The 25,812-nt window shown below is 50.4% G+C and overlaps 1 protein-coding gene across 4 annotated transcripts in view; it reads right to left on the reverse strand.

The window, feature by feature from the left end:
- Positions 1-2,107: 2,107 nt before the first annotated feature.
- DAG1 (dystroglycan 1) overlaps positions 2,108-25,812 on the reverse strand; it is a 146,674-nt gene continuing 122,969 nt past the window's right edge. For all 4 annotated transcript variants that reach the window (XM_026657049.2, XM_026657050.2, XM_026657047.2 and 1 more), the window contains one exon: positions 2,108-7,033. In XM_026657049.2, the coding sequence (XP_026512834.1) occupies positions 4,625-7,033 (2,409 nt within the window). In that variant the 3' untranslated portion in view covers positions 2,108-4,624. The remainder of the gene's footprint in view (positions 7,034-25,812) is intronic.

The raw sequence follows: 25,812 nt of genomic DNA on the forward strand, positions 1-25,812 counted from the left end.
CGCAACCACAGCTATTGAGAAGTGATTTCTTGCCAGCCAGGATGCTATCAAACTAAGTTTTCTTTAATCATCTTTATCTGGTGGTGATAGGCACTATCAGGACAGGATTGTATTCTTAACAGCCCAATACCACCTTATTTCAATGTGACTGGTTTGGGATGTGAGGATGTGACCGTACGCTTTCCAGCTTATAGCTGCCTCTACTGCTTAGCCAAAGGCCTTAGCCTAAGAACCAGGCCTCAGACTATCCTAGTGAGAGAAGGCCCATACACAGGCAGACTGTGATTTTGATTCTTTGTTTTATACCTCTATAACTAGCTAAGTGATAAAAACACACCTAAGTTCTTAAAGTATAGGCCTTTACAGGCAGCCCTGCATATCTATATTCTAACAAGTGAGGGAAGTGGGGTGCACACATAGACAGAGGCCCTGGGGCACCCCGCTCACCCCTGTAACAGATGATGCTGAAAAGCTATTTTTTAAGTTTCCATTTTCTCTGTTTCCCTTCCCTTTCTCTGGCTGCACCATGATTAACAGCCCACTGACCAATCTAGTGCCCAGCCTCTGGGGAGAACAGGTCCATACACCTAGGAGAGGAGCAGAAAGATTCAAGCTCGCTGTGGCTCAATGCAGTAGGCACCAGCTGTGCTGGGTTGTCAACTACCCATCTTTCCAGAGTCCATATTGTCCTCACAGGGAACGAACACCACAGGCTAAAGCCCATGTCCTCAGCCAGCTGCCCAGCAGCCAGAGAAACATCTGTGCAGTGTCCTTGCAAGGTTGGGAAGTTAGGCCCTGCCGCAGTCTCTCCAGCTTTAATTAACCTCAACCTGGGAACCTGACAACTTATCTAGTCAGAAGCGATTCTCTCTGCCTGCTCTAATGGCAACAGCTCTCCTTTCCTCACATCCGGCTTCTCCCTACCCCCAATCTTGCCTTTCACTAGTGCTCTGGTGCCAGTGAAGTTTTGGGTCTATGCTTCCCTGTAGTTCAGGAGAGCTGGTACCATGACCCAAGCAGTGGATGGAAGCCATGTTCAGAGTACACAAGGTGGTGGGATAAGAAAAATAATGGGATGTATGGAGCCTTTTGCTTCACCTCACTTGTCTGAGTCTAGGGCAGGGACAGAACTGATCGTGTGCTAGGCCTTCACTGCCTCGCCAGGGCACAGTGAACACATGGACCGGCCAGTGCTATGGGCCTGAGATGCAGCTTGAATTAGAGCCGAGTGGGTCCCTGCAAACAGGCGATTGATGCACAAACATCCCCATTTTCTCAAAATTTCATTTTGTCTGTGACCAAGCATTTGAAATCTCAGCTGCTTTGCTGTGATTAGTCACACACAGTCTTGTTTTTGATAGGATGAGCAAGGTTTGTGCTGTGAGCACACAGGGAAAGCAAATGTACAATCCCCTGTGGAGAGCGAACCACTGACTTTCTGCGAGCGGCTGGGTTAGTGACAACAGCCGCTGCGTGAGCAGAGCCCTGCTGGACTGTGTTCAAACCTGGGCTTCACTGGAACTGGTTAAAATCTCGTTCAAACCCTGGCTGGGATTCCTGTCTTCATCTAGTGGGCCCTTCAGGCCAGGGTTAAGGCCCAGTGCAGCATGGGGGTGAATTGCCATCACTGCTGCCCATGCTCTGCTCTGGAGATAAAGGGCTAAGGGCTCAAGTCTCCATGGACTTGCACAGGTGGATGAGTGGGAGTCACACCCGTGGCCCTAAGGGCAGGGCGGGTCTGATGTGTACCCAGCACCTCTCAGTAATATGATGGTGGCAGACTGGGATTCCCTGCAGGAACTCAAGCACCTGTATTCTCTGTCTGCTTCACTCTGACCTAGAGAGCACACAAATGGGAGAAGCTCTCATCTAAACAGACAGTTACACACCCCGCCTTGCAGCGCCAGGCACAACTGAGGGCAAGCCAGCAGCTCTTAGTAAAAGCCCCCACATCCCAGAATACCCTCAGAGAGCTGCCGCCAAGCCTTGCTGGAGCTCCACCACAGCAGTTGCTCTGCAGCTCTCTGCCCCCAGAAGCCTGCTGGGTGGGTGACGCTGCACGGTTGCGGCCAGCAGCGGAGGAAGAGTGTGTGAGCCCACTCCGGTGTAGTAAAGTACATAGGTTTATTTAGTTGATAGGATTCTTTACAGAATGCAGAAAACATCTTTAAAATAATCATACAAGGAATAAAAACACAGCAGTGATTGGTGAACACTTTTTAATACAAGTCTCTCTCACCATTACAGTGTCTAGTGGCATAAACAAACAGCACTGGTGCTAAAGGGAAGGCGGCCGCTGAGAAGGCCATTATTATTATTCTGTTCACTGCCCCTTCGCCTCCAATTTCTATGGTGATGGGTAGGCCCAGGCCTAACGCATGTGCGCCTGTGCATGGCCAGTATGGAGTGGCTGTGGTTGCTAGGGACAACGGCACTGTTTGGGAGCCTGTTCCAACTTGCGTGTGTGGGGATAACTTCAGGCTTGCTGGAGAGGCACCCGAAAGGCACCGCTGCCAGCTCAGCCCTCACAATCTACTCCCAGCTGCAATGGGCTTCCAGACACAGCTCTAGGTGCAGCACAAAGCCAACAGAGCGTCTGGGTGACGACACTCCCACTCCCCCCATCGCCAGACAGGACAAGATGGGCCAGTGCTCTCCTAGGAAGCTTGCTCAGCTCCAGCACTCCTGCAGGGTGGGAGTGGGAGTCACAGTTGGTGTGTGGGGTAAAGCCAGCACCAATAAAATTCTGCCTGAGGTGCACTTTGCAGCCACCCCAACCTCACTCCTCCCACCCCCCTGCAGGTGCAGAAGCAGACACTGCTGAGCTAAGGCCCTAACAAGATTAGGCTAGTGTTTGCTTTTGACAGGCAAACTCCCTTGAAGTCGAGAAAAGGGTTGATGGGAAATGCCACCCTAGCAATTAAGAGGTGAAGGTCATTTTCTCCAGTCACCTACTGCTGTGTAACTTGGCCACGTCAGCACACAAACATACTTTGCAAAACAGTCAATATGGCTTAAAGTGTCTGCTTGGTGTGCAAAGTCAGCCAGAACCTGCCCAGCCAGCCCTGGCCAGGGCAGGGCCACATTATTGCAAAGGGTTTTTCCTCCCTCTAAATGTACCAAAAATAGTTCTCAAACGGTCCAGAAAAATCCATGCTTAAAATGATTTAGTTCAAAGGAAAAAAGCACAGGAGCAGCCTACAGGGCAACCCCAACCTCACAGGAGAGAAGATGAAAGTTCATTTTAAAAAGGCAAGAAACCTAGACATGGCTCTAATATTTAACAATGACTAAGAGACAGAACTCAAAGTGAGCAACGCAGTCAGTCCAATGGAGCGGATACTAAGAAGCTAAGCTCATACAAACTGCTGTCAGCGTTACCATTTTTAATGATTTTTTAATAAAACAATCTGAGGCTGTATCAAAAATTTAGTAAAAAATTAGATTTGAGAGTTTTACTCTGAGCCATTTCTGGCACTTCGGAGGTCCCAACTGCCAGTGTAATGTGCGTGTGAGCGTGAGGGTAGCACAGCACAAGTGGGTTGGGACAGCAAGAGGGGGATGTATGAGAAGCTGTGCCAATACTACGCTCAAGGAGAAGTGAGGAGATAGCAACATACTACATAAAAATATTGCATCTTCGCCAAAATACTTCAAAGTGTGTCAAACCCCAGCGCTCGCTACTTATATGGAGAATTGGGGCAGTATAAAACCTTCTCCCGATCCTGGCAGAGCCCCCCACCGCTGGCCTGCCCACACCACAGCCATTCGGCCCACCGTGGAGATGCTGCCCCTCTGAGCCTGACTGAGCCCCATTCTCTGTTACCCAATGGCTGTTTTCCAGGCTGTTCTGAGGCACCTCCGAGTTCTGTTCTCCAGCAGCATGGGGACGCGCAGGGCGATCTTGGCAGGCCAGCAACGGCTTATGTAGGGGCAGGGTGTTTCCTGGCTGCTTGGCAAAGGATGCCCACACCCAGGCTGACGACAATTTTACAATATGTGAAAAAATAGGATTCCTCTGATAAAAACACTGGCTAGGTGTCCTCTAACTGGGTTTGAAACACCTCTGGAGCTGATTTTTAGCAAGGTATTTCCCCTCCCCCGTCCCAAAAACTACACAGACAACTTCAGGTAGACAGCAGATTAAATGTAAAAACTCAGCCTTGACTTCAGAAAGTCCCTTGAATGTCATTATTTGTAGGCTACCTTTCATGTTACGTCCTGTTGCTAGACACATGTGAATAGAAAAAACAGTACAGTTAGTGTTAAAGGCAAACAGCAGAGCCTCAGAGTGCCACCCCCAGTGCTGCCTGTACGTCCAGCCATCCCTCTCCCTTTTCACCAGTCCGCGGACGCGTCGAGAAGCCTGCCGTTAGAAATACGTTTGAGCCAAGAAGAATTTTCTATGAATAAAATAAAATAAAAGCTGTTAGGCAAAAATAAAATCAGTGTCCCAAAGTCTCCCCAGCACTCTGGTGAGCGAACGTTTCCGGAGAGGGGCTGGCTGCAGTTTGGGATTCTAAGTGGTGTTTCTGGTTGGCAATGGATTTGCAGGCCATCAGTCCCTACAGACAACCCTGGCACGGGACTAGAGGCCCCTACTCCGCAATGAATCTTTTGTTCATTAAGGGGGAACGTATGGAGGTGGAGACCTGTAGGGGGTCATGTTCTTCGGGCGGGAGCCTTTACCCTCCATGGGTGCTGTGAAAGGTGGGGGAGGCTGGTATGGAGGCGCATTGGGGTCTTCATCCCGCAATGGAGTATATTCCCCGATAGTGTCTTGGTTCAAGGGGGTGGTCTCTGGCATGTTCTGGTTTGGGTACTCTGGAGGGGGAAGAGGGGCTTTCTCCTCCTGAAGGATCAGGGGCATGCTGGAGGAAGGGGGAGGCTTGGAGTCATCCAGCTCGTCTGCGAATATGATCGGCACTCCCTTCTTGATGAAGGTGGCCTGATCTTCAATGGTGAGTTTGCCTTTTCTCTTCTTTCGATAACAGATCATGGCGATGATGCCAGCGATCAGCAGGATAGCAGCAACCACCACAGCAGGGATCACAGTGTGCAGGTACACGTCATCCTCGCTGCTCTTCTCGGGGTCTTTACCTGCCAACAATGTTGGGGTGGCTTCAGAGATAATCCTGCCATCTCTAGCCACTGGAATAAATTGAATGTGCCTGCAGCTGCCGGAGCCAACCACAGAAATATTTATGGGCCTGAACTCGGGCTCTAAGGCATTGGAGAAGGCTGGGCTAGGACCACCAGAGTCATCAGAGATTCTTTTGCTCAAGGCTCTGATCTGTTCTTTCGGGCATGGGTCCAGAGGCAGAGTGTTGTTTGTCCACTCCACTACAATGGAGCCCTTGGTGATGTTTTGTAAGGTAATTGTGCTGCTGTTCCGGTCGCCAAATGCAAAAGCCAGCTTCTTTACCAACTGAATCTTTTTACTGATGTCACTGGCCACTGCATTGTGGTCTCCATGGAATTTGGCTTTGAATTTAACTGGAGACTTGTCCCCATGTGGCCGTTTGTGAACATGTATTTCAAAAGCATCCACGGCAGAGAGACCACCTTTGTCCGTGGCATACATGAAATACTCATGCTTCCCTATGTGGCTGTGATCAGGCATTCCATACATTAATTGACTAGTGCTATTGAACTGGACCCAGGAGTTTTCTTCCACCATTTTCTGTTCTTTCAGCTTTAGAGTCAATTGCAGTTTATCCGTGGTGGTGTCTTCTTTATCATAGAATGTATCAGAAGCTATTTTAACCTCAAAGTAAGTGCCTTCCCATGCATCCACCTTGTCAATGTGGTTTGTCAGCCTTGGCGGCTCATTTGGCTCCCACACACGGGAAGGACCACTAATAGTAGTGCGTATGCGGGTTGGTGGAGAGGGGGTTTCCAACTTAGTGACTGGTGATCTGGTCGTGCCAGGAGGCTTGGTAGGTCGAGGAGTTTTGGGTCTTCTGGTAGGCCTTCGAGTTGTAGCTGTAGAGGAATCTGTTGTTGATGGTGTGCCTAGTTTCAGCGTGGTGACTCTTGGTTTCTTAGTAGTGGTTGTGGGTGGTGTAACCACAGCAGTAGGCTCTACATATCCAGTCATCGTTGGGCGAATCTGCCCAGGGATAGTACTGGTGGCTTCTACTACTCTGGTTGGCTGAATTGGTCCTAGAGTTGGTGTCTGAACAATGGCTCCTCTTGTTCTAATAGTAACTGTAGGTTTCCTAGGTAACGGTATAGGCTCTCTTACTGGAGGAGCTGTTGTTTCTGTGGGCGGTGTAATGGCTGGGGACGTGGGGGTGGGAACAATTCTGGTTGGTGGTTCCTGGATAGCAGTTGTAGGTGGCCCGATGGCAGTGACAGGTGTAGGGGTGGCATTGATCTGCCGCCTTATCCTCTTAGGAAGATGAGGTTTCTTGTTAGCAATGTGCCAGCCAACAACAGGGTAGCCAAGATGGGCAGACATGGCACCTTCTTTAGCAGGAGCTTCAACGTTGCTGATGTTGGGAACACTATTTTGGCTCAAAGAACATCCCAATTTCCATGAGAGTAAGGCCCCATTTTCCACCACCTTCTTTGCATTTCCTGGCCCAGCCATGAAGGCTGACATGTCAAAGAGTCTATTATTTACAACAGGAACCACCTTCATGTTATGAAGTTCCACCTCTGAAAAACGTTTCATTCGGTTTAAAAGTTCAACCCTTTGCTTTGGTGTCATTTTTGTTAAGTCAGCATCCAAAATTACAGTCAGGATTGTGACTGGTTCCTCTGTGCCACACATGAATGGTGCTGCCTCATTCTGGTCTTGGGAAGCCACTCGTACTGACTGAGGTTCATTATGGTCTTCAGGGTGAACCTCAATGGAAAAGACATTGGTGGTCTGGGACACATAACTTCCATTGGGCTCCAGCTGCCCTGCATTCACTGAGATGTAATGCACACCCTTGTCAGTATCCAGGGGAAGACCTTCCAAGGTGCTACTCTTCGGTTCCCAATGCAGCCAAGAAGGCAAGGAGTCTCTCCCCGCTTCAGATATCTATGGAAGAGAAGGAGAGGTATGGTAAGGTACTGTTGCCTTTTAGAAATTAGTAAATAGACCAGTTTGATCACAATTAATGTTGACATTACAGGCTTTCAACAACTGATCTTGCAAGCACAAGAGATGTAAAAGGTAAATTCTAGCCAGAATACCAAGATTGATTTTTATTGCATGCATTGCCCCAAAAACACTGAATGGCCTGAATAGAGGAGCAAAGCAAGTGGGTATTTAAAAATACTTCATCAAAGGGCTCTTGTCTCCATGATGTAAGCTCCTAAAGACCAGTAGGCACCACTATATGGGATAAGTATGTTATTTTCTGCTAAGGCACAAGTGCAATTCCAGGGTGGGGTTACACAGAAAGACATCTAGAGCTGGCCCCTGACAGTCAACTCGGGCTCACGGGTCTTGGGCTATTCCCTTGCTGTGTAAACTTCTGGGCCCAGGCTGGAGCCTGATCATAGAATCACAGAATATTAGGGTTGGAAGAGACCTCAGGAGGTCATCTAGTCCAACCCCCTGCTCAAAGCAGGACCAACACCAACTAAATCATCCCAGCCAAGGCTTTGTCAAGCCGGGCCTTAAAAACCTCTAAGGATGGAGATTCCACCACCTCCCTAGGTAACCCATTTCAGTGTTTCACCACCCTCCTAGTGAAATAGTGTTTCCTAATATCCAACCTAGACCTCTCCCACTGCAACTTGAGACCATTGCTCCTTGTTCTGTCATCTGCCACCACTGAGAACAGCCGAGTTCCATCCTCTTTGGAACCCCCCTTCAGGTAGCTGAAGGCTGCTATCCCCCCTCACTCTTCTCTTCTGCAGACTAAATAACCCCAGTTCCCTCAGCCTCTCCTCGTAAGTCATGTGCCCCAGCCCCCTAATCATTTTCGTTGCCCTCCGCTGGACTCTCTCCAATTTATCCACATCCCTTCTGTAGTGGGGGGACCAAAACTGGATGCCCAGGTATGGCCTCACCAGTGTCGACTAGAGGGGAATAATCACTTCTTTCGATCTGCTGGTAATGCTCCTACTAATACAGACCAATATGCTGTTGGCCTTCTTGGCAACCAGGGCACACTGTTGACTCATATCCAGCTTCTCATCCACTGTAATCCCCAGGTCCTTTTCTGCAGAACTGCTGCTTAGCCAGTCGCTCCCCAGCCTATAGCGGTGCATGGGATTCTTTCTTCCTATGTGCAGGACTCGGCACTTATCCTTGTTGAACCTCATCAGATTTCTTTTGGCCCAATCCTCCAATTTGTCTAGGTCACTCTGGACCCTATCCCTACCCTCCAGCGTATCTACTTCTCCTCCCAGTTTAGTGTCATCTGCGAACTTGCTGAGGGTGCAATTAATCCCATCCTCCAGATCATTAATAAAGATGTTGAACAAAACCGGCCCCAGGACCGACCTCTGGGGCACTCCACTTGATCTCTGGGACCCTTCCACCTTGCAGAGCCCCAGAGCCTGAAAGTCTACACAGCAATGACACAGCCCTGCAGCCAAGACCAGCGAGCCTGAGTTGGCTGGCACGGGTCAGCCAAAAGTGTCTAGTTGCCGTGTAGACATACCCTAAGTCACAAGAACTATGAAGCTGAAATATTTTATTATCCCAGCACTATCTGAGCTACATATACCTACTAGAGCCACAAATTCAGATACCAGAGTCTAAGATAAAGATCTTCCTCACAATAGTACTGATTAAGCTAGTAAGTTTTCTGGCTTTGTCACAATTCATCTTCTTTCTGGAGTCTTCTACAAACCTAAGATGCCCAGAAGGAAATGATGGCATATCCACTTAGCCTCAGGCCCTCATCTGAGGCTCACAAGGATCTCCTGTCACTGGGGCGATTAACATGCCAGTTGCCCTTTTCACATTTAGCTCTTGATAACAGCAGAAATGAATCATTAAAGCCATGCTGCTATTTCCAGTGAAAGGGTTCTGCCCTTGGCTTTCCATCCTCCCGAGAGGACCAGAGGCCTGACTCTCCACTGCCTCCCCATACTCCTTGTGTGGCCATTTACACCAGAACAAAATGAGGGCCACCAGATCAGCACAGCAGCACTTACCTCTGAGGTGCAGAGGCACATGGCACTGGAGAATAAAACCGGGTGGAATGACTGATCACTGTTAACCTGTACTTGACAATCACTAGTTTGTACAAAAGGTTCAAACCATTTGATAGGAGTCAATCCTATTCAAAACGAGACTACTATTCAGGAGTTTGACTTTCCTAGAACAGAAACAAAGGTGTGCTCCAGCCTGGCCCCCTGCACCCAAGAATTCGGAACATTTCATTTGTTGTTTTCCTGTAAGTTAATATTGGACGTTATTTTGTTATTTGTTGACTGACTTGGGGCCATGGTTAGTGGATCACTAACCTGAGTCTTTCCTTGAAATCCTGTTGTCTAATTTAGGAGTGGAAAGTTAATGTAACTGAAGATGGAACTGTCATGTGCTGAGAAGGAAGATCAAGTTAAAGGTAAGTGCACCTAATCCCTCCAGCGTATTTTCAATGTGATTCCTACCAGTGTTCCACCCCCATCTTCCCAGCACACACCTGCCCTGCAGCTCTCAGATAACCCTGACCATACACACATCTCTATGTGGGGCACAGGAGGGGAGAGACATAAATAAAACTATTTCCCCAAGCTCTCTTAGCCATTTTGTTCATTTAGTGAGAAGTTCTGAGACTCTGCTTTCACTGCAAGCCGTTTGTCATCAGCACAGTTGACAGTCTGGAGAGATGCCAAGGTGCTTCCCCCTCCCCCCACATATAAAGAAAAACCACATGTGCAAAGCCACAGTATCTACTTCTGTGCCCATTCCTGCCTGCTCCGAAGCCCAGGTACTGGGCTCCCACTTACGGGACACCAACTGCACCTGCCAGGTGGCAGTTGTATGCTTCCAGCGTCCACTCAAGTTGTGTCTGTGTTATGGCCACTTCCCTCCATTCACAACAAAGAGCAGGTCTGACATACTGTGACGCACTGTTTGCAAGGCCACTGCCACCACAGCAGGGCTTCCCAGTTCCCTCTGACTATATAGCAAGCCCTGGGGTTCTGCAGCAAAGTGGCAGTTTGCAATGACCGATAAGGAAGTGGCTACTTTGGTGCCATTTCCCTCTCATTATTTATTTTGATATTAAGTGGATTAAATCCCATAGTTACACTGCAAGCTCTCTGGGTAGCTGAGCACACCATCCCTTCCTATGCTGGTACATAGCCTTGCACACATGCTGGCTTTACACTGGCAGCATGAAGGAGTTATTCACCTCTGGAAGGACAAGAAATGTAGCTTTGAAGACACCAACACAGATGCTGAAACATGACTCTGCAGCGAGTGGTGGATTCTATTGTTGAAGAACTGAGAACCACACAGGGCCCCAGCTACAATTCATAGTGGATCCCCTCCCCAAGCAGCACTTTAACACCTTAGCAAAGCTAAAGGTTTGCCCAGTGAAGGGGGCCTACACTGGAGCTCAATGAGAACTGGGAGGCAGCAGAGTGATGCAAGAATTAAGTCACAGCTCCCACTGCTCCAGCCTGCAGTTTCTAATGCTACAAGCAGCTTCCTCTCACCACTGCAAGGTGTCCCCATGCACAGGGGGATACTCAGGTTCCCTCGAGCCTGCTGGGTTTACTGCAGCCTAATGCAGTGCTGTGATTAAGCTCTCTCCAAGAAGGCCATTTTCATACCTCTGCAATTCTGTAAAGCTCACACATATTTCATAATCTGTCAGAACATAAAGCTGGACAAGATGGCCTTGTCATGGAACCAGACTGTAGGAATGCACATGAGGTTTGAGAGCAGTTGAAAAGAGAGGGTTGGAATGCTGGAGCTGGCTACCGAGCACGGGGTCTCTGCTTTAGGATAGCTGAATGAAAAAGCACCGAGATCAGTCATTACTCTCTGACTATATTAGGTGGTGTAAGCATGGCTTCTGCCTTCTCCAACCTTCTCAGCTCCTCCCCCTCTCATCTGCAGTGGGATTTAGGGTCAGGACAGACAGGCTCAGCCTAGTCACCAGACCAGAAGGAAGGCTTTGTGGATAAAGCACTGGACTGGAACTCAGGAGGTGTTCTCAACTCAGGGTTTGACCAGACTCAGTGTGTGACCTTTGACCTCAGCTCTCCATCTGTATGGTAAGGAGAATACCTAGTACCTTACCAGGCCGGTGGGTGACAATTCCCTTCATATGTGACAAGAGCAGACATGACATGCACCACAGAAAAGTCCTAGAGACGGCAGCAAGCAGAGCAAAGACTGTAAATGATTAGCAGCTAGACTAACAGAAATCCTTTTCCATTTGCAATTCAATCCAATGGGTCTGACCAGCCACTTTTGCTACCTGTGAGTTTTCGCAGCTCTTTACTCTGCTGCTCAACTAACAGTGAAATTATGCACATTGCTTTGTACCCTATTGTGAGCAGAGAAAGCGCAGTATCCCAGTGGCAGTGCTGGGCCTGCGCTAACAGGCCTCATCTCCTGCTGACCTAAGCTTTCTACCTAGTTTTAGAATGTGGATACATGTTCTGGCGGCTAGCTGCAAAGTGCTGTCCCCTGAGAGCAGGTCTGACATATGAAGTCAAGTCTTCAAATACAAAGCTGAGTCTCAACATAACATTTTATTTGCATGTATTTTTTTCCACAGAATTTACCTAGCCAAGATGGGCAGGGATGTCCAAGAAAGTCCAGCAGAGGGCAACAAAAATGATTAGGGGGCTGGGGCACATGACTTATGAGGAGAGGCTGAGGGAACTGGACTTATTTAGCCTGCAGAAGGGAAGAGTGAGGGGGAATTTGATAGCAGCCTTCAACTACCTGAAGGGGGGTTCCAAAGAGGATGGAGCTAGGCTGCTCTCAGTGGTGGCAGATGACAGAACAAGGAGCAATTGTCTCAAGTTGCAGTAGTGGAGATCTAGGTTGGATATTAGAGAAAAACTATTTCACTAGGAGAGTGGTGAAGCACTGGAATGGATTACCTAGGGAGGTAGTGGAATTTCCATCCTTAGAAGTTTTTAAGGCCCAGCTTGACAAAGCCCTGGCTGGGATGATTTAGTTGGGGTTGGTCCTGCTTTGAGCAGGGGGTTGGACTAGATGACCTCTTGAGGTCTCTTCCAATCCTAATCTTCTATGATGCAACCCCATGCTCTGGGTGGCCCTAAGTCTCTGTTTGCCAGAAGCTGGGAATGGGTGACAGGGGCTGGATCACTTGATGATTGCCTGTTCTGGTCATTCCCTCTGAAGCACCTGGCACCGGCCACTGTCGGAAGACAGGATACTGGGCTAGATGGAAGATTTGTTTGACCCAGTATGGCTGTGCTTATAACCATGTTAAAAATATTAGAGCTGAAAAGTCAAGTGCTCCAAAGTTAGGAACTTCCAGAGTCAGGGATGCCTGTACAACCTTAATTCTGCCCTCACGTGTATTCAATTTGGATACAGCCTTTACTTACACAATCACTTTTGTCTACAGGACCCCTGCCTCAAGCAGTGCACAATATGGATGGTGCTCAGAGAATGAGGCAACTGCTTAATATTTCATTTTATCCTCATTGGGTGCTCCAATATCTTATTTACCGCACACCACCCAAATCCTGCACTGAATGTAGAACTAATTTCTCTGTGGCACTCATCACTGTGGTACAAATACCTCACAAACAATGAATCTGTTGTCACAATTCCGTTATTCCCATTTTACAGAAAGATTAAGGTCAAAATTTGCAGAAGTATTCACTGATTTTGGGTGTGTAACTTAAGACCCCCAGGGCCTTATATTGGCTTCCTGAATCACTACCCACCTCTGCCTTGTCCACCATCAATGCTGTATACTGAATGTGGAAAAAACAGGATGCAATCCTATAATTAAAGACTGGAGCATAGCGCATATGCACAAGGGGGCCATTTCAGGTTGCAATAGCAACCCGAATACTGGCATATCCTAACTTTTAAGAGCTTGACTGTGCAACCTTAACATTTTTTTTAATACCATTTCTTTTTGGAGGCAGATCTTAATTTTATAGACATTTCGAGTGGATCTCAGCTCCAAGAAAATAGCAGCTGCTGCTGTGGAGTTGAGTTTTCATGAATGCCTCCCACAAAACACAACCTAGCTCTTCACCCAATGGCAGCAGTGAGCAGCATTAGCAGCAGAGATCCAAGTCGTATGGATGTTCACCTCCTTCCCAGTGGCCTACTGTCTGAGAGTCTGCAGAGAGGTGCTGCCCACTGTAGATGTCTTTCCCCTTATCAGCTCCCTCTCCTTCCCTCACAGGTATTTGAGACATTCCCCTTTTTCCTCAGGGGCTGCTGCTCCTGCCCCACTCCTTACATGCAGCCATGTGGCTCCCTTTGGTTGGTAGCAGCCTGGTTCTGTCCTGCAATGTGACCATAGCAGTTACTGGGGGCAACACAGGCTTACATGACTGCGCCTACGGGAGTAATATTGGGATCTGCAATTTCCTCCAGGAATAGCAATGATGGAAGCTGCAGTGTAGACTGAGCATAGGATTTCAACCACAGCCACTGAGCCTGTGCCCTCTCCACTCCACAGCTTGCACCACTGCTACCACTTGTGGGGAACAGTGGGCCCCCATTTTTGCGAGAGCAGACACGGCAGGAGAGCACAGCATGAGACAGATTTGCTCACAAAGGCAGCAGTTGCACTGGGCAGGTATTAAAATCGTTAGAATGTTGGGTTGCACGTAACTCAGGTGTCAATGTATTGGAGCAGGAAATCCAAAGTCCTGTAGATACAGATTCTGAAACAAGGAACCAAGCCAAAGCAATGGCCTGTACCAGGCTGCTGATGGACTCTCCCATGTCACGGTGGGGAGTGAGCAGTCTGTGATAGCTGCCTGGAATTCAGCTCTGAGACATGTACACATAGGAGATATGCCCTAATCTGCCTTTGGGAAAAAGGCATTTTTATGGCAATTTTTCCACACTTCATGTGCACTGCAGCAAGGCAGAGACAACACCCAGCCTGAAGGGAAGCGCTGCTCTTTACCTGAGCTCAGCATGGCAAGTGCAGCCTGCAAGAGCACAGGCTCGAGATATTGCTCTAGTCCCCAAGTAAAGCATTTGTGCAGCACATTGCCAGGTTACCATCAGATACCAGGTACAGACAGCATGGCCCATGGAAGATGGGTCAGCTGTAGAGGAATGTCTCCTGTTCCCCACCCTAAGCCACGTTATCAGCCTGCCAGAAAGCAGAGTTACACAGGGAAAAGGGAGAGAGAGGCCACAGGTTGAGGCTGAGGCTACTGTCTCCTATGGGAAGCCACCTTACCCATGTGTGCATTTCACAAAAGCAAGGGGAATTTTGCATTGTCTCCACAAGGTTCATAAGCCAGGACCGAATATATAATGAGATTTAGTTTAAACTGAATGCAAAAGCCTGAGTCAGACTGTACCACCCTTATTCATGCCAAAATTTGTCACTGACTTCCAGGCAGCTACATATGGAGTGGGGGACGGCAGAAATGGGGTTAAGTTAGGGCAAAGTTGTTAGGAAATTTAAGCACGTAAGTGGCAGCCTAAAGGATCTGGTTCTTCTGGCAGCGTTGCTTCAAACTATTTATAGTCCAACGAAACTTGAGGATAAGAGAACTTTTACAGTTCATGGTTAAACACACATATTGGGAAATGTAAATTAAGGCTGCACATGCAACTTTAACCATGGCCCCTGTGTGCACATGACAATACACTCTAATTACATGATCACATGCTATAACTCCAACATACAATCTTTCCCATAACCCTACTTTTTTTGTGATTGTGGACCACTCTGGCCATGCCAGAATGTCCAGGATTTATATACAACCTGCACAGCAAATGTTGCCTCTTTCACTGCACAGTTCACGAGATGAACTTTACATGGCTGGATGTTGTAATGTGTTTGATAAATGGTGAGTAATCAGGTGTACTAGTAATGCATACATGTCTGGGGCAGAGTTTAAATGTGGAGTTACCAGATTTCTAACCTTAGAATCATAGAATATTAGGGTTGGAAGAGACCTCAGGAGGTCATCTAGTCCAACCCCCTGTTCAAAGCAGGACCAACACCAACTAAATCATCTCAGCCAGGGCTTTGTCAAGCCGGGCCTTAAAAACCTCTAAGGATGGAGATTCCACCACCTCCCTAGATAACCCATTCCAGTGCTTCACCACCCTCCTAGTGAAATCGTGTTTCCTAATATCCAACCTAGACCTCCCCCACTGCAACTTGAGACCATTGCTCCTTGTTCAGCCTTCCTGAGCTGAACATTAACAGTGCTTTTCACATGTAATTTCCAGGGGGGAGGAGGTGTTTGAAAAAAGCATCTCCACGCTCTGGAATAATTTGATCTCACAAGATCCATTCTGTCCCAAGGCACTGTGAGGGATGCAATGGCACCCTGCATGTCACAGTGACAGAGCTGGCATTGGGGGCCATGCTATCCTAGGGTCCGGGGGTGTGAACTTCATGGTTTCCCACTTCAGGAAGTGGTAACTAAGTGGACAGAGCATTAACTGAAAGCTCTCACTGTTCTTGAAGGACATTTCTTCAGGAAAAGGTGTCCAGCACACAAAACCAGGATGCTGTAGCCAACTGCCATTTAAAGATCTGGAGACCTACCCTTGAGCCAGTGGAGTCTGAGTCAGTAAAAGTGTACTGCAAGGTACTTGGGCCATAAGAAGTCACAGGCCTGTGGTAATTCCTGTTCTGTTAATGAAGTGGAACTGAGGAACTCAAAGCAAAGTTCCCTAGATTCATGGAAGCCTCTGTTGGTGGCCCAGAACCTGAGGGATTGGCAAGACCGGCCACTCCCAGTTCCAGGCATCTTTCTATACAGACTTTGCACATGCCTAAACTTTGTGCTTTTGGACCTCAGTGTTAGCACACTTGGGACTCTCCCCATCCTCCTTCCTCTACGAAAGGTTAGACACGTGGAGAATTACTGGAACACAGAGCTAAATCTTAGATGAAAAGTCACTGAGCCTTGACTTCAGAGCAGACTCCGGTCGCTAAACTAAAGGAAGGAATATATGTAAATATAAACTTTGATACTAATTTATAAATAGTAACACTAAACGGGGAGTCCTTAACTTAGCCACTTTGGTCCAGTTCAGAGTTCTGTTCTCCATGAGGCACTTTGATAGCACACCCCTAATCCACAGAGCACAGTGTTTTCTGCACTCCCTTGTCATGTTTGTGACAGTATGAATACTGGTAGAGTAACGAGAACCCTGGACTCTACTCTAGGAATGGGTTTAAAATACCATTTAAATGTATTTGTTAAGGCTACACACTGTTAATGATTTGAGATCACTTCATCAAGAGAAGCTTTCCAGTTTGCTGTGTACACAATCTCAGTGCCAAGTCTCCAAGCTCTGCCATTTCCTTCAAGGGTTCTAGTTTTGAAATACCTCCTCTGTTACTTGAGAGAAAAAAGGCTGCCTTTATTTTTCCAGTTATTTTGGAGATACTTATAAATGAGCCCTTAGCAGCTAAAGATCACACAAGCCTAGGGGCGTAGTGAAGACCCATCTAACACAGAAAAAAAAACCAGTTACAGACACAGACCTTCCGTAACTGTTGTTCGAGATGTGTTGCTCATGTCCGTTCTACATTAGATGTGCATGCGCTGCATGCGCCATTGCTGGAGATTTTCCCCTCAGTGGTATCTGTCGGGGTGGCTCTAGTGCCCTCTGGAGCTGCGCACATGTGCGCCACTATAAGGGGTTCTGCCGGCCCCGCACCCTCTCAGCTCCTTCTTGCCATCAACTCCGATAGCAGGGACGGAGTGCGGGTCATGGAATGGACACGAGCCACACATCTCAAGAACAACAGTTATGTAATATCAGCAACCTTTTTTTGTTGAGTGCTTGCTCATGTCTATTCCATGCTAGGTGCTACTTATGAGTTGCCTAAGGTGGTGGGCTTGGAGTTCATGGATATGTGTACTGCAACACTGCTCTCCCAAACCCGGCATCATCTTGAGCCTGTTGATGACGGCATAGTACAGGGGTGGGCAACTAAGGCCCGGGGGCCGCATCCGGCCCTACAGCCATTTTAATCTGTCCCTCAAGCTCCCACCAGGGAGCAGAGTCCGGGGCTTGCCCCACGCCCTGCGTACCGTGGCTCCGCATGGCTCCTGGAGCTGCCTGGCTGTGCTCCATGTAGAAGCCGGGGAAGGGACATGCTGCTGCTTCTGGGAGCTGCTTGAGGTAAGCACCGCCTGAAGTCTGCAACCTTGACCCCCTCCCAAACCCCTACCCCAGCCCATACCCCTCTGCTGCCCTTGAAACCCCTTGATCCCAGCCCAGAGCACCCTCCTGCACCCCAAACCCTCATCCCCAGCCCCACCACAGAGCCCGCACCCCACAGCCGGAGCCCTCACCCCCTCCTGCAACCCAATCCCCAATTTCGTGAGCATTCATGGCTAGCCCTACAATTTCCATATGCAGATTGGCACCTCGGGCCAAAAAGTTTACCCACTCCTGGCATAGTAGGATGAGAAGGTAAGCAACAATGACCAGGTTGCGGCCCCACAGATGTGTTGGATCAGAACCTGGGCCAAAAACACTGCTGAAGAGGCCTCAGCTCTCGTGCAACGAGTGGTCAGGATGGCAGGCGGTGGAACATTCACCTGCTCATAACATGCCCGAATGCAGGAGGTTATCCAGGGTGAGATGTTCTGGGCTGAAAGAGGTAGGCCTTTCATCCTCTCTGCTATTGCCAGAAAAAATTATGTGGATCTGTGAAAGGGTTTAGTCCTCTCAATCTAGAGGGCGAGGGCATGCCTACCGTCCAATGAGTGAAGCCATTGCTCTTCTGAATTCTTGTGTGGCTTCAGGAAGAAAACTGCCAGGAAAATGGCTTGGTTGCTATGGAACTGCGAGATTACCTTTGGCAGGAAGGCCGGATGGGGGTACAGTTGAACTTTGTCCTTCAAGAACACCGTGCTTCTGACATAAGGGCCCTGATTTCAGAAACCCTTCTGGCTGAGGTAATTACTATCAGGAAGGCAACCTTCCAAGAGAGAAAGAGCAGAGGGCACAATGCTAGCGGCTCAAAGGGAGGGCCTGTGAGTTTCAATAGGACCAAGTTCAAACCCACAAGGGAATCAGTTCGCAAACCTGAGGGTAAAGTCTCTAACCCCTTAAGAAACCGGATTGTCATTTCATGAGATAAAACTGGTGGGTGGAAGGCTGAAACTGCTTCATTCTGGGGCCAGACCTTGTTGTTGTAGGTGAAGCAAGTATTCCAGAATAAACTGAAGAGAAAACAGTCGGAGAAAGGCCTTGTGGGGATGGCCATATTGAGAAATGCTTCCACTTGGCGAACTAAGTAGCCCTACTGGACAGCTTCCTATTACCCAGCAAGACCTGTTGAACTTGTTCCGAACAAGTTTGCTCCTCCAGGTTCAACCATGGAGCTTCCCTGCAGTCAGGTGAGGGACCAGACATTTGGGTGGAATAAACGGCCATGGTCTTGTGAGATCAGGTCTGGGTGGAGCGGGAGCGGTAGTAGGGGTGCTACTGATAAGTCTAGCAGCATGGCGAACCAGCATTGGCACTGCCATGCCAGGACTATAAGACTAACTCTCACTTTGTCCTGCTTGATTTTTAGAAGGACCTTCTGTACCAGAACTGGAGGAAATGCATAGAACTGTCCACGGAAGCAGGAAGGCATCTGAAAGGGAGCCTGGGCTGTGCCCACTCAGCAAGCAAAACTGATGGCTTTTCCTGTTCTGCCTGGTTGCAAACATCTACCTGAAGAGATCCCCACCTTTGGAAGATGAACCTGGTGACCTCTAGGTGAAGGGACAACTCATGGTGAGAGAAGGATTTGCTAAGGAGATCTGCCAGGGCATTCCAGGCTCCTGGAAGATGGGAGCCTCAAGGTGGATAGAGTGCTTCATGCAAAAGTCCCATAGATGGATGGCCTCATGACGAAGGAGCATGCTCCTCCCTGGGCAGACAAGCGCGCTCCTCCCTGCTTGTTGATGTAGACCATGGCCGCGGTGTTGTCCATCAGCATTTGCACTACTTTGCCTGTGAGCTGGGGAAGAAACACTTGGCAAGCTAAGCAGACCGCTCTGAACTCTCTGATGTTTATATGCAGAGAGAGCCCTTCATGGGTCTGCAGGCCCTGAGTCCTGAGACAATTGAGATGGGCTCCCCAACCTAGGCCTGAAGCATCTGACACTAGGGACACTGATGGCTGGGGGGCGACTTAGGGGGCACCCACAATTCCCAAATGGGAGCCCTTCCACCAGTCGAGGGAGTTGAGGACCAGGGCTGGAACAATGAGAACCAAGTCCAAGTGGTGTCTGTTTGGTGAGTACAGTGAAGCTAACCACCCCTGCAGGGGCCTGAGGCACAGCCTTGCATGCCATACCATGTAAATGCATGCGGCCATGTGCCCCAGGAGCTTGAGGCAAACCCAGGCTGTTGTGATTGGATGGGCCATGACCTTGGATAGCAGGTCCAACTTTGTCTGGAATCGAGCCTCTGGAAGGAAGGCTCTAGCCTGGTCGAGTTGAACACTGCCCTAATAAACTTGATTCTCTGTACGGGAACGAGAGTTGACTTTTGTCTATTTATCAATAGGCCCAGTGCTCAGAAGGTGGCCTGGACCAGGCTGACACTGCTCTTTACTTGGGTCTCTGAGCGACCCTTGATCAGCCAGTCATCGAGGTTCAGGTAGACTTGAATGCCTCACCTTCTGAGGAAGGCTGCTACCACCACCATGCATTTTGTAAAAACCCAGGGGGCCATGGACAAAAGGGAGAGTGATGAATTGGTAATTGGTCTAGCAGCTACTCGTCGGGCCGGCTGTGGAAAGCCCTGGAGTGGTACTGGTATGGCGCTCTATATACGACCCTGCCGGCCCGACCCCCCCTTCAGTTCCTTTTTGCCGGCTACTACGACAGAGGGGAAGGTGGGGGGGAATGGAATAGATATGAGCAACACATCTCGAAGAACAACAGTTACAAAAAGGTGAGTAACCGTTTTTTCTTCGAGTGCTTGCTCATATCAGTTCCAGTTAGGTGACTTCTAAGCCTTATCTCGGAGGTGGGATCGGAGTCAAGGTATTACTGACCGAAGTACCGCTTTGCCGAAGGCCGCATTGTCCCTAGATTTGTGGACGATGGCATAGTGCGACATGAAAGTATGCACTGAAGACCACATCGCAGCCCAGCAGATCTCCTGGAGAGGTACATGGGCTAGGAAGGCTGTCGATGAGGCCTGCGCCTTCGTGGAGTGAGCTGTGATGGCAGACAGAGGAACCTTTGCCAAGTCATAACAAGCGTGGATACATGTGATCCAGGAGGAGATCCGCTGGGAAGAGATGGGCAAACCATTCATCCGCTCTGCTATAGCAACGAACAACTGGGTTGTCTTGTGGAACAACTTTGTGCGATCGATATAGAAGGCAAGCGCCCTCCTGACATCCAGCGAGTGCAGCTGTTGTTCGTGAGGGCTGTTGTGCGGCTTTGGATAGAAGACTGGCAGGAAGATGTCCTGGCTAATATGGAAGCGAGACACCACCTTGGGAAGGAAAGCTGGATGAGGTTTAAGTTGTACCTTGTCCTTATGAAAGATAGTGTACGGAGGCTCACAGGTGAGGGCCCGTAGTTCAGACACATGTCGTGCTGAGGTGATAACCACCAGAAAAGCAACCTTCCAAGAGAGGTAGAGGAGTGAACAAGAAGCTAACGGCTCGAAGGGAGGGCCCATGAGGTGGGAGAGGACTAGGTTAAGGTCCCAGCCCGGGATGGGGGGCTTCATCGGGGGATGTATCTTTTCCAGTCCTTTCAGGAAACGTCTGCAGTCTGGAATTCTGGGCTAGCAGCCTGAGATACTGCCTCGCCGTGGTGGTGGGGAAGCTGCAAAGGGTGCTGATTATCTGCGAGAGGGACAGGTGACGTGTCTCTGGCAGGAATGCTCTTGCTTGAGTTGCATCCAGAATGGCTCCAATGAATTCTATCCTTTGAGTTGGGGTGAGCACTGATTTGTTGATGTTGAGAATGATACCTAATCGTTCGAACGTATCTCTGACTATCTGCACCTGCGATTCTACCTGCTGACAGGAGCGGCCCCAAAGGAGCCAGTCGTCCAGGTAAGGGTAGACATGCACGTGGTGGCAGCGGAGAAAAGCTGCTACAACCGCCATGCACTTGGTGAAGATGCGAGGTGCTGTGCACAGCCCAAATGGGAGGGCCGTGAACTGATAATGCACCTTGTTCACCACGAAACTGAGGAACCATCTGTGAGCCAGGGTGATAGATATGTGAAAATAAACGTTCTTCATATCGAGGGCGGCGTACCAGTCCCCCAGGTCTAGGGAAGTGATGATTTTGCTCAGGGAGACCATGCGGAACTTCAAGCTGGCTATGAGCTTGAGCTCCCGCAGGTCCAGGATGGGCCTGAGCCCCCCCCTTCGCTTTGGGGACGAGAAAGTATCAGAAGTAGAAACCCTTGCCTTTGAGCTCCTGAGGGACCTCCTCCACTGCTCTTAGAGTGAGGAGAGCCTGGACCTCCTGGACGAGAAGTTGCTCATAAGAGGGGTCCCTGAAGAGGGACGGGCAAGGGGGATGGGAGGGTGGGAAGGAGCAGAATTGGATAGACTATCCCGTCTCTACCGTGCGGAGCACCCACTGGTCCGACGTAATAAGGGACCATGCATGGTAGAAGTGGGATAGACGGTTCAGGAAAGGAGGGTGAATAACCGGGTTGTGGACTGGTAATCCATCCTCGTGTGCACCTTCAAAAGGGGCGCTTAGGGCCCAAAGTGGGATTTGCATTTCCCCTGGCCCTGCCCAGAGGGAGGACTCGACGGCTTGCATCAATTGTATCTACTTCTCCTACGAGAGAAGTCCTGTCTGGGCCTTGGGGCGGGGGGGGGGAGGAAGGACCGCTGCTGGGTGGTCTGCGGTTTAAAGGGCTTCCTTTGGGTCACCGGAGTGTGTATGCCGAGGAACTTTATTGTGTTCCGGGAGTCCTTTAGGCTATGCAGTCTGTAATTCGTTTGTTCAGCAAATAGGCCTTGGCCATAAAAGGGAAGGTCCTGTAAGGTCTGCTGAACCTCCAGGGGAAGACCGGAGGATTGGAGCCAGGCATTGCGCCTCATCACAATCCCGGATGCCAGAGTATGCGCCACCGAGTCCGTGGCATCAAGGGAGCCTTGGAGGGAAGTCCGGGCGACAGCTTTGCCCTCTTCGGCAATGGCCCCCAACTCTGCTCGTGACTCAGAGGGGAGGAGCTCTTTAAATTTTAAGATCGAGGACTGTGAGTTACAGTTGTATCTACTCAGTACTGCAAGTTGATTAGCAATCCTGAGAGAGAGAGGCCCCCTGTGGAATAAATTTTCCTTCCAAACAAATCAAGCCATTCTGTGGCTCCTGATTTGGGTGTGGGGGCCTGCTGACCTTGCCTCTCTTTTTCATTCACTGCCTCCACCACAAGAGAGCATGGGGGAGGGTGGGTGAAGAGATACTCATATCCCTTAGTAGGAACAAAGTATTTACGTTCAGCCCCCTTGACCGTAGGGGGGAATGGAGGCAGGTGTTTGCCAAATAGTTTTGGCGTTAGACTGAGTAATTTTTATAATGGGTAAGGCCACCCTAGAGGGCCCCTCTGGTGCCAGGATGTCCACCATAGGGTCCTCCTCTTCGACCACTTCCTCCACCTGGAGGTTCATATTCAGGGCCACTCGTCGGAGGAGTTCCTGCATGGCCCTGTAGTCCATGGATGGTGGCCCAGACGTAGAAGTGCCTGCCACCGCTGGGTGGGGTGGGGCTGGGTCTAAGTTTTGTGGAGGGTCCTGGGGTGGGCGGCTGAGGGTTGCCTCTGGAAGGCAAGATCCCAAATGGGAAGGTGGAGGGATGCCAAGAGGGCACCCTGGGCCTGATGGTACAGCCAAGGGGTCCAAAATCGCCACTGGGGCGGCCACTGGGGCCCCGAAGCGTCCTGCTTTAGGCTCCCCGGCCCTGATCTGGGTGCCTCAGAGGCCCCCAATGCCCTGCCTGATCAGAGGGACGGCGATCTCGAGCGGGACAGCCAAGGGGGAGCAGTGCGAGACTGCACCAGAGAGGCATCCTCCTCCAAAGGACGGGATGGGTGCCATGAAGCGTAACAGGGCCTCGATGTCCATCGGTGCCGCAGTGGAGGGTGGTGCCGCTGCGGGGAGCGATGGTGGGATGTGGAGCGGTGCCGCAAAAGTAGAGCCGCACCGTGATGTGGAGCGGTGCTGAAGCGGGGACCGGTGCCATGAGCGAGAGTGGGAGTGGTGCCTTGAGAGGAAACGGTGCCGTGTTGGGGAGCGGTGCCGCTGTAGAGTGGTGCCAGTCCGTTGAGCGACGCCTGGAAGGTGAGCAACATGCAGGCTGAGGCCGGTGCTGAGAATGGTGCTGCAAGGTCACAGAGCAGGACCTGGACCTCAAGCGGGACCACGACCTATCTGCCGACGACCACCTCGAGTGGGAGCGACTCCCAGGGTCAGGGCTGCAGGATCAATGCCATGAGTCGGACCGATGCCGCAAGTCAGACCGGCGTGGGGCATAGGAGCAGTGCCGGGACTCAGAGCGGCACGGAGATCCGGGTCGGGGGGCAGACGGGCCGAACATGGCAGGCTTGCCTCTGGACGGTGCCGTGCTTTGAGGGAGTGGAGGCTTATCCCTCGTAGTTGGAGACTTGGGCATAGTCATCTCAATGAACCCCCTAGCAGCTTTGAAGGTGTCTGGGGTGGAAGGCATCATAACTTCCCCCATATGCAGCCGCGGTGAGTCCAGGAGAGCGGGGCTTCCTGGGGAGACAGGGGCCCGCAACGATTGTGCCCGGCCCAAGGCTCTGTCAGCCACCGTCCCCTTCCGGGGGTGCAGTGTCTGTAGCGGGCCACTGGGGGAACTTCCCCTTGGCCTGTTTCTTACGGGCAGCTGGTGAATGAGAGCGGTTCCGGGGAGAGCACATTTGTGGCCCGGGGGGACCGGTGGCTCCTGGGTTGGCGTGCAGAGTCCTTTCTCGGCACCGCAGAAGGCACTGCAGGAGGAGCACTCCGCACCAAGGTGCTCGGGGCCAGGTCCTGCTGCGGACGGAGGGCTGACTCCATAAGGAGTTGCTTTAGGCAAATGTCCCTCTCTTTCCTGGTGCGAGGCTTGAAAGCCTTGAAGATCTTGCACTTGTCCGATTGATGGGCTTCTCACAGACACTGGAGGCAGGAGTCATGGGGGTCGCCCATGGGCATAGGCTCAGCGCAGGAACTAAAGGGTTTGAAGCCCTGGGATGCCATGCCCCAAGGCCCTGCGGGGCGCATGTTGGAGGGGAAGCCCCCCCAACCGCTAAAGACTACAATTAACTAAGAAAGAACTATTAACTAACAATGGGTAACTATATACAGAGATTAGCAGAAGAGCTAGGGATTAGTGGGACACTTGCAAGCAAGAGACCACTGTTCCATCAACCGTCACTGGTGGTAAGAAGGAACTGAAGGTGGGGGGTTGGGGAGGGGGGAGAGATCGGGCCAGCAGGGTCGTATATAGAGCACCATACCAGTGCCACTCCAGGGGGCTCCACAGCCGGCCCGACGAGTAGCTGCTAGGGAAAGTTTCCGACAGCCGTGCACAAGGCGTGCGCACACCTAACTGGAATTGATATGCGCAAGCACTCGAAGAAGAAAAACGGTTACTCACCTTTTTGTAACTGTTGTTCTCTGAGATGTGTTGCTCATATCTATTTCATTCCCCCCCACCTTCCCCTCTCTCAGAGTAGCTGGCAAGAAGGAACTGAAGTCTAAGAGGGCAGAGAATTCCTGCCTTGAGTCCTGAGGCACAGAGTCTTTACATTTGGACAAGGAGTCTCACTAGTTGTAGTCTCACAAGGGCTTGCTGGTTCGCAATATGTAGCTGTAGCACACCTGCCAAATAAATGTTTCTCCCAAATAGGTCAAGTTTCTTTGTGACCTTCTGCTTGGGGGTAGCAACTTGCTTGACACTGTCTATCCCTCTCATTGGCTGCCAATACAACTAGGGACCCAGGAGGGGGGTGGGAGTATAGGTATTTGGGCCCTTTGGCTGGCACGCTGTATTTCTTCTCTGCCCTCTTCGAAGTGGGAGGGCGAGAAGACGGGCCTGCCACAGGGCTCTGCCCTCACCCATTACCACCTTGTTAATGGGCAGGGCCCCCTTAGATGGTGCAGCTGCAGCCAAAATGTCAATGAAGCTGTGGGACGATTCCTTGAGCGCCTCAATCTCTAGCCCCAGGGTAGCTGCTATCCTCTTTAGAAGCTCCTGATGGGCTTGAAAGTCATCTTGAGGCAGCAAGCTGCTCGGTCCCGAGACAGCCTCGCCTGGGGAAGAGGCCTGTATGGCTGCATTTCTACCACCTCAGTCCAGAGGTTGTATAGGTACTCCGGTGGGCCCAAGCAGGCCTTTTGAAGGTGCGTCCAAGGACACTTTACCAGTTCCCACTTCGGATCCTGCCTCCTTTGTTTTCGGACCAACTTCTTCAGCCTCAATTACCTCCCTGGGGCCCACGTCTTGTGTATCGGTACTGGATTCAGTACCTGAGTCAGGGTCCGGTGCCAAGCGAAGCAGTGCAGGGGCCCTCCTCTCGGAAACAACCGAGTATGACTGGTGAGAAGATGGACCTGGTACCAAGGGAAACTCCCATGGGTTCCAGAATAGCCATTGCATAGGGCCTCTGCCACTGTCCACCTGACCAGGTACCAGTGGGGGGGGGGACCCGCCCCGGGATCCGGCAGGATGAAGGACAGGTACTAG

Source organism: Terrapene carolina, unplaced genomic scaffold (assembly GCF_002925995.2).
Source record: "Terrapene carolina triunguis isolate 2854851 unplaced genomic scaffold, T_m_triunguis-2.0 Scaffold235, whole genome shotgun sequence".
NCBI classification, from domain to species: domain Eukaryota; kingdom Metazoa; phylum Chordata; order Testudines; family Emydidae; genus Terrapene; species Terrapene triunguis.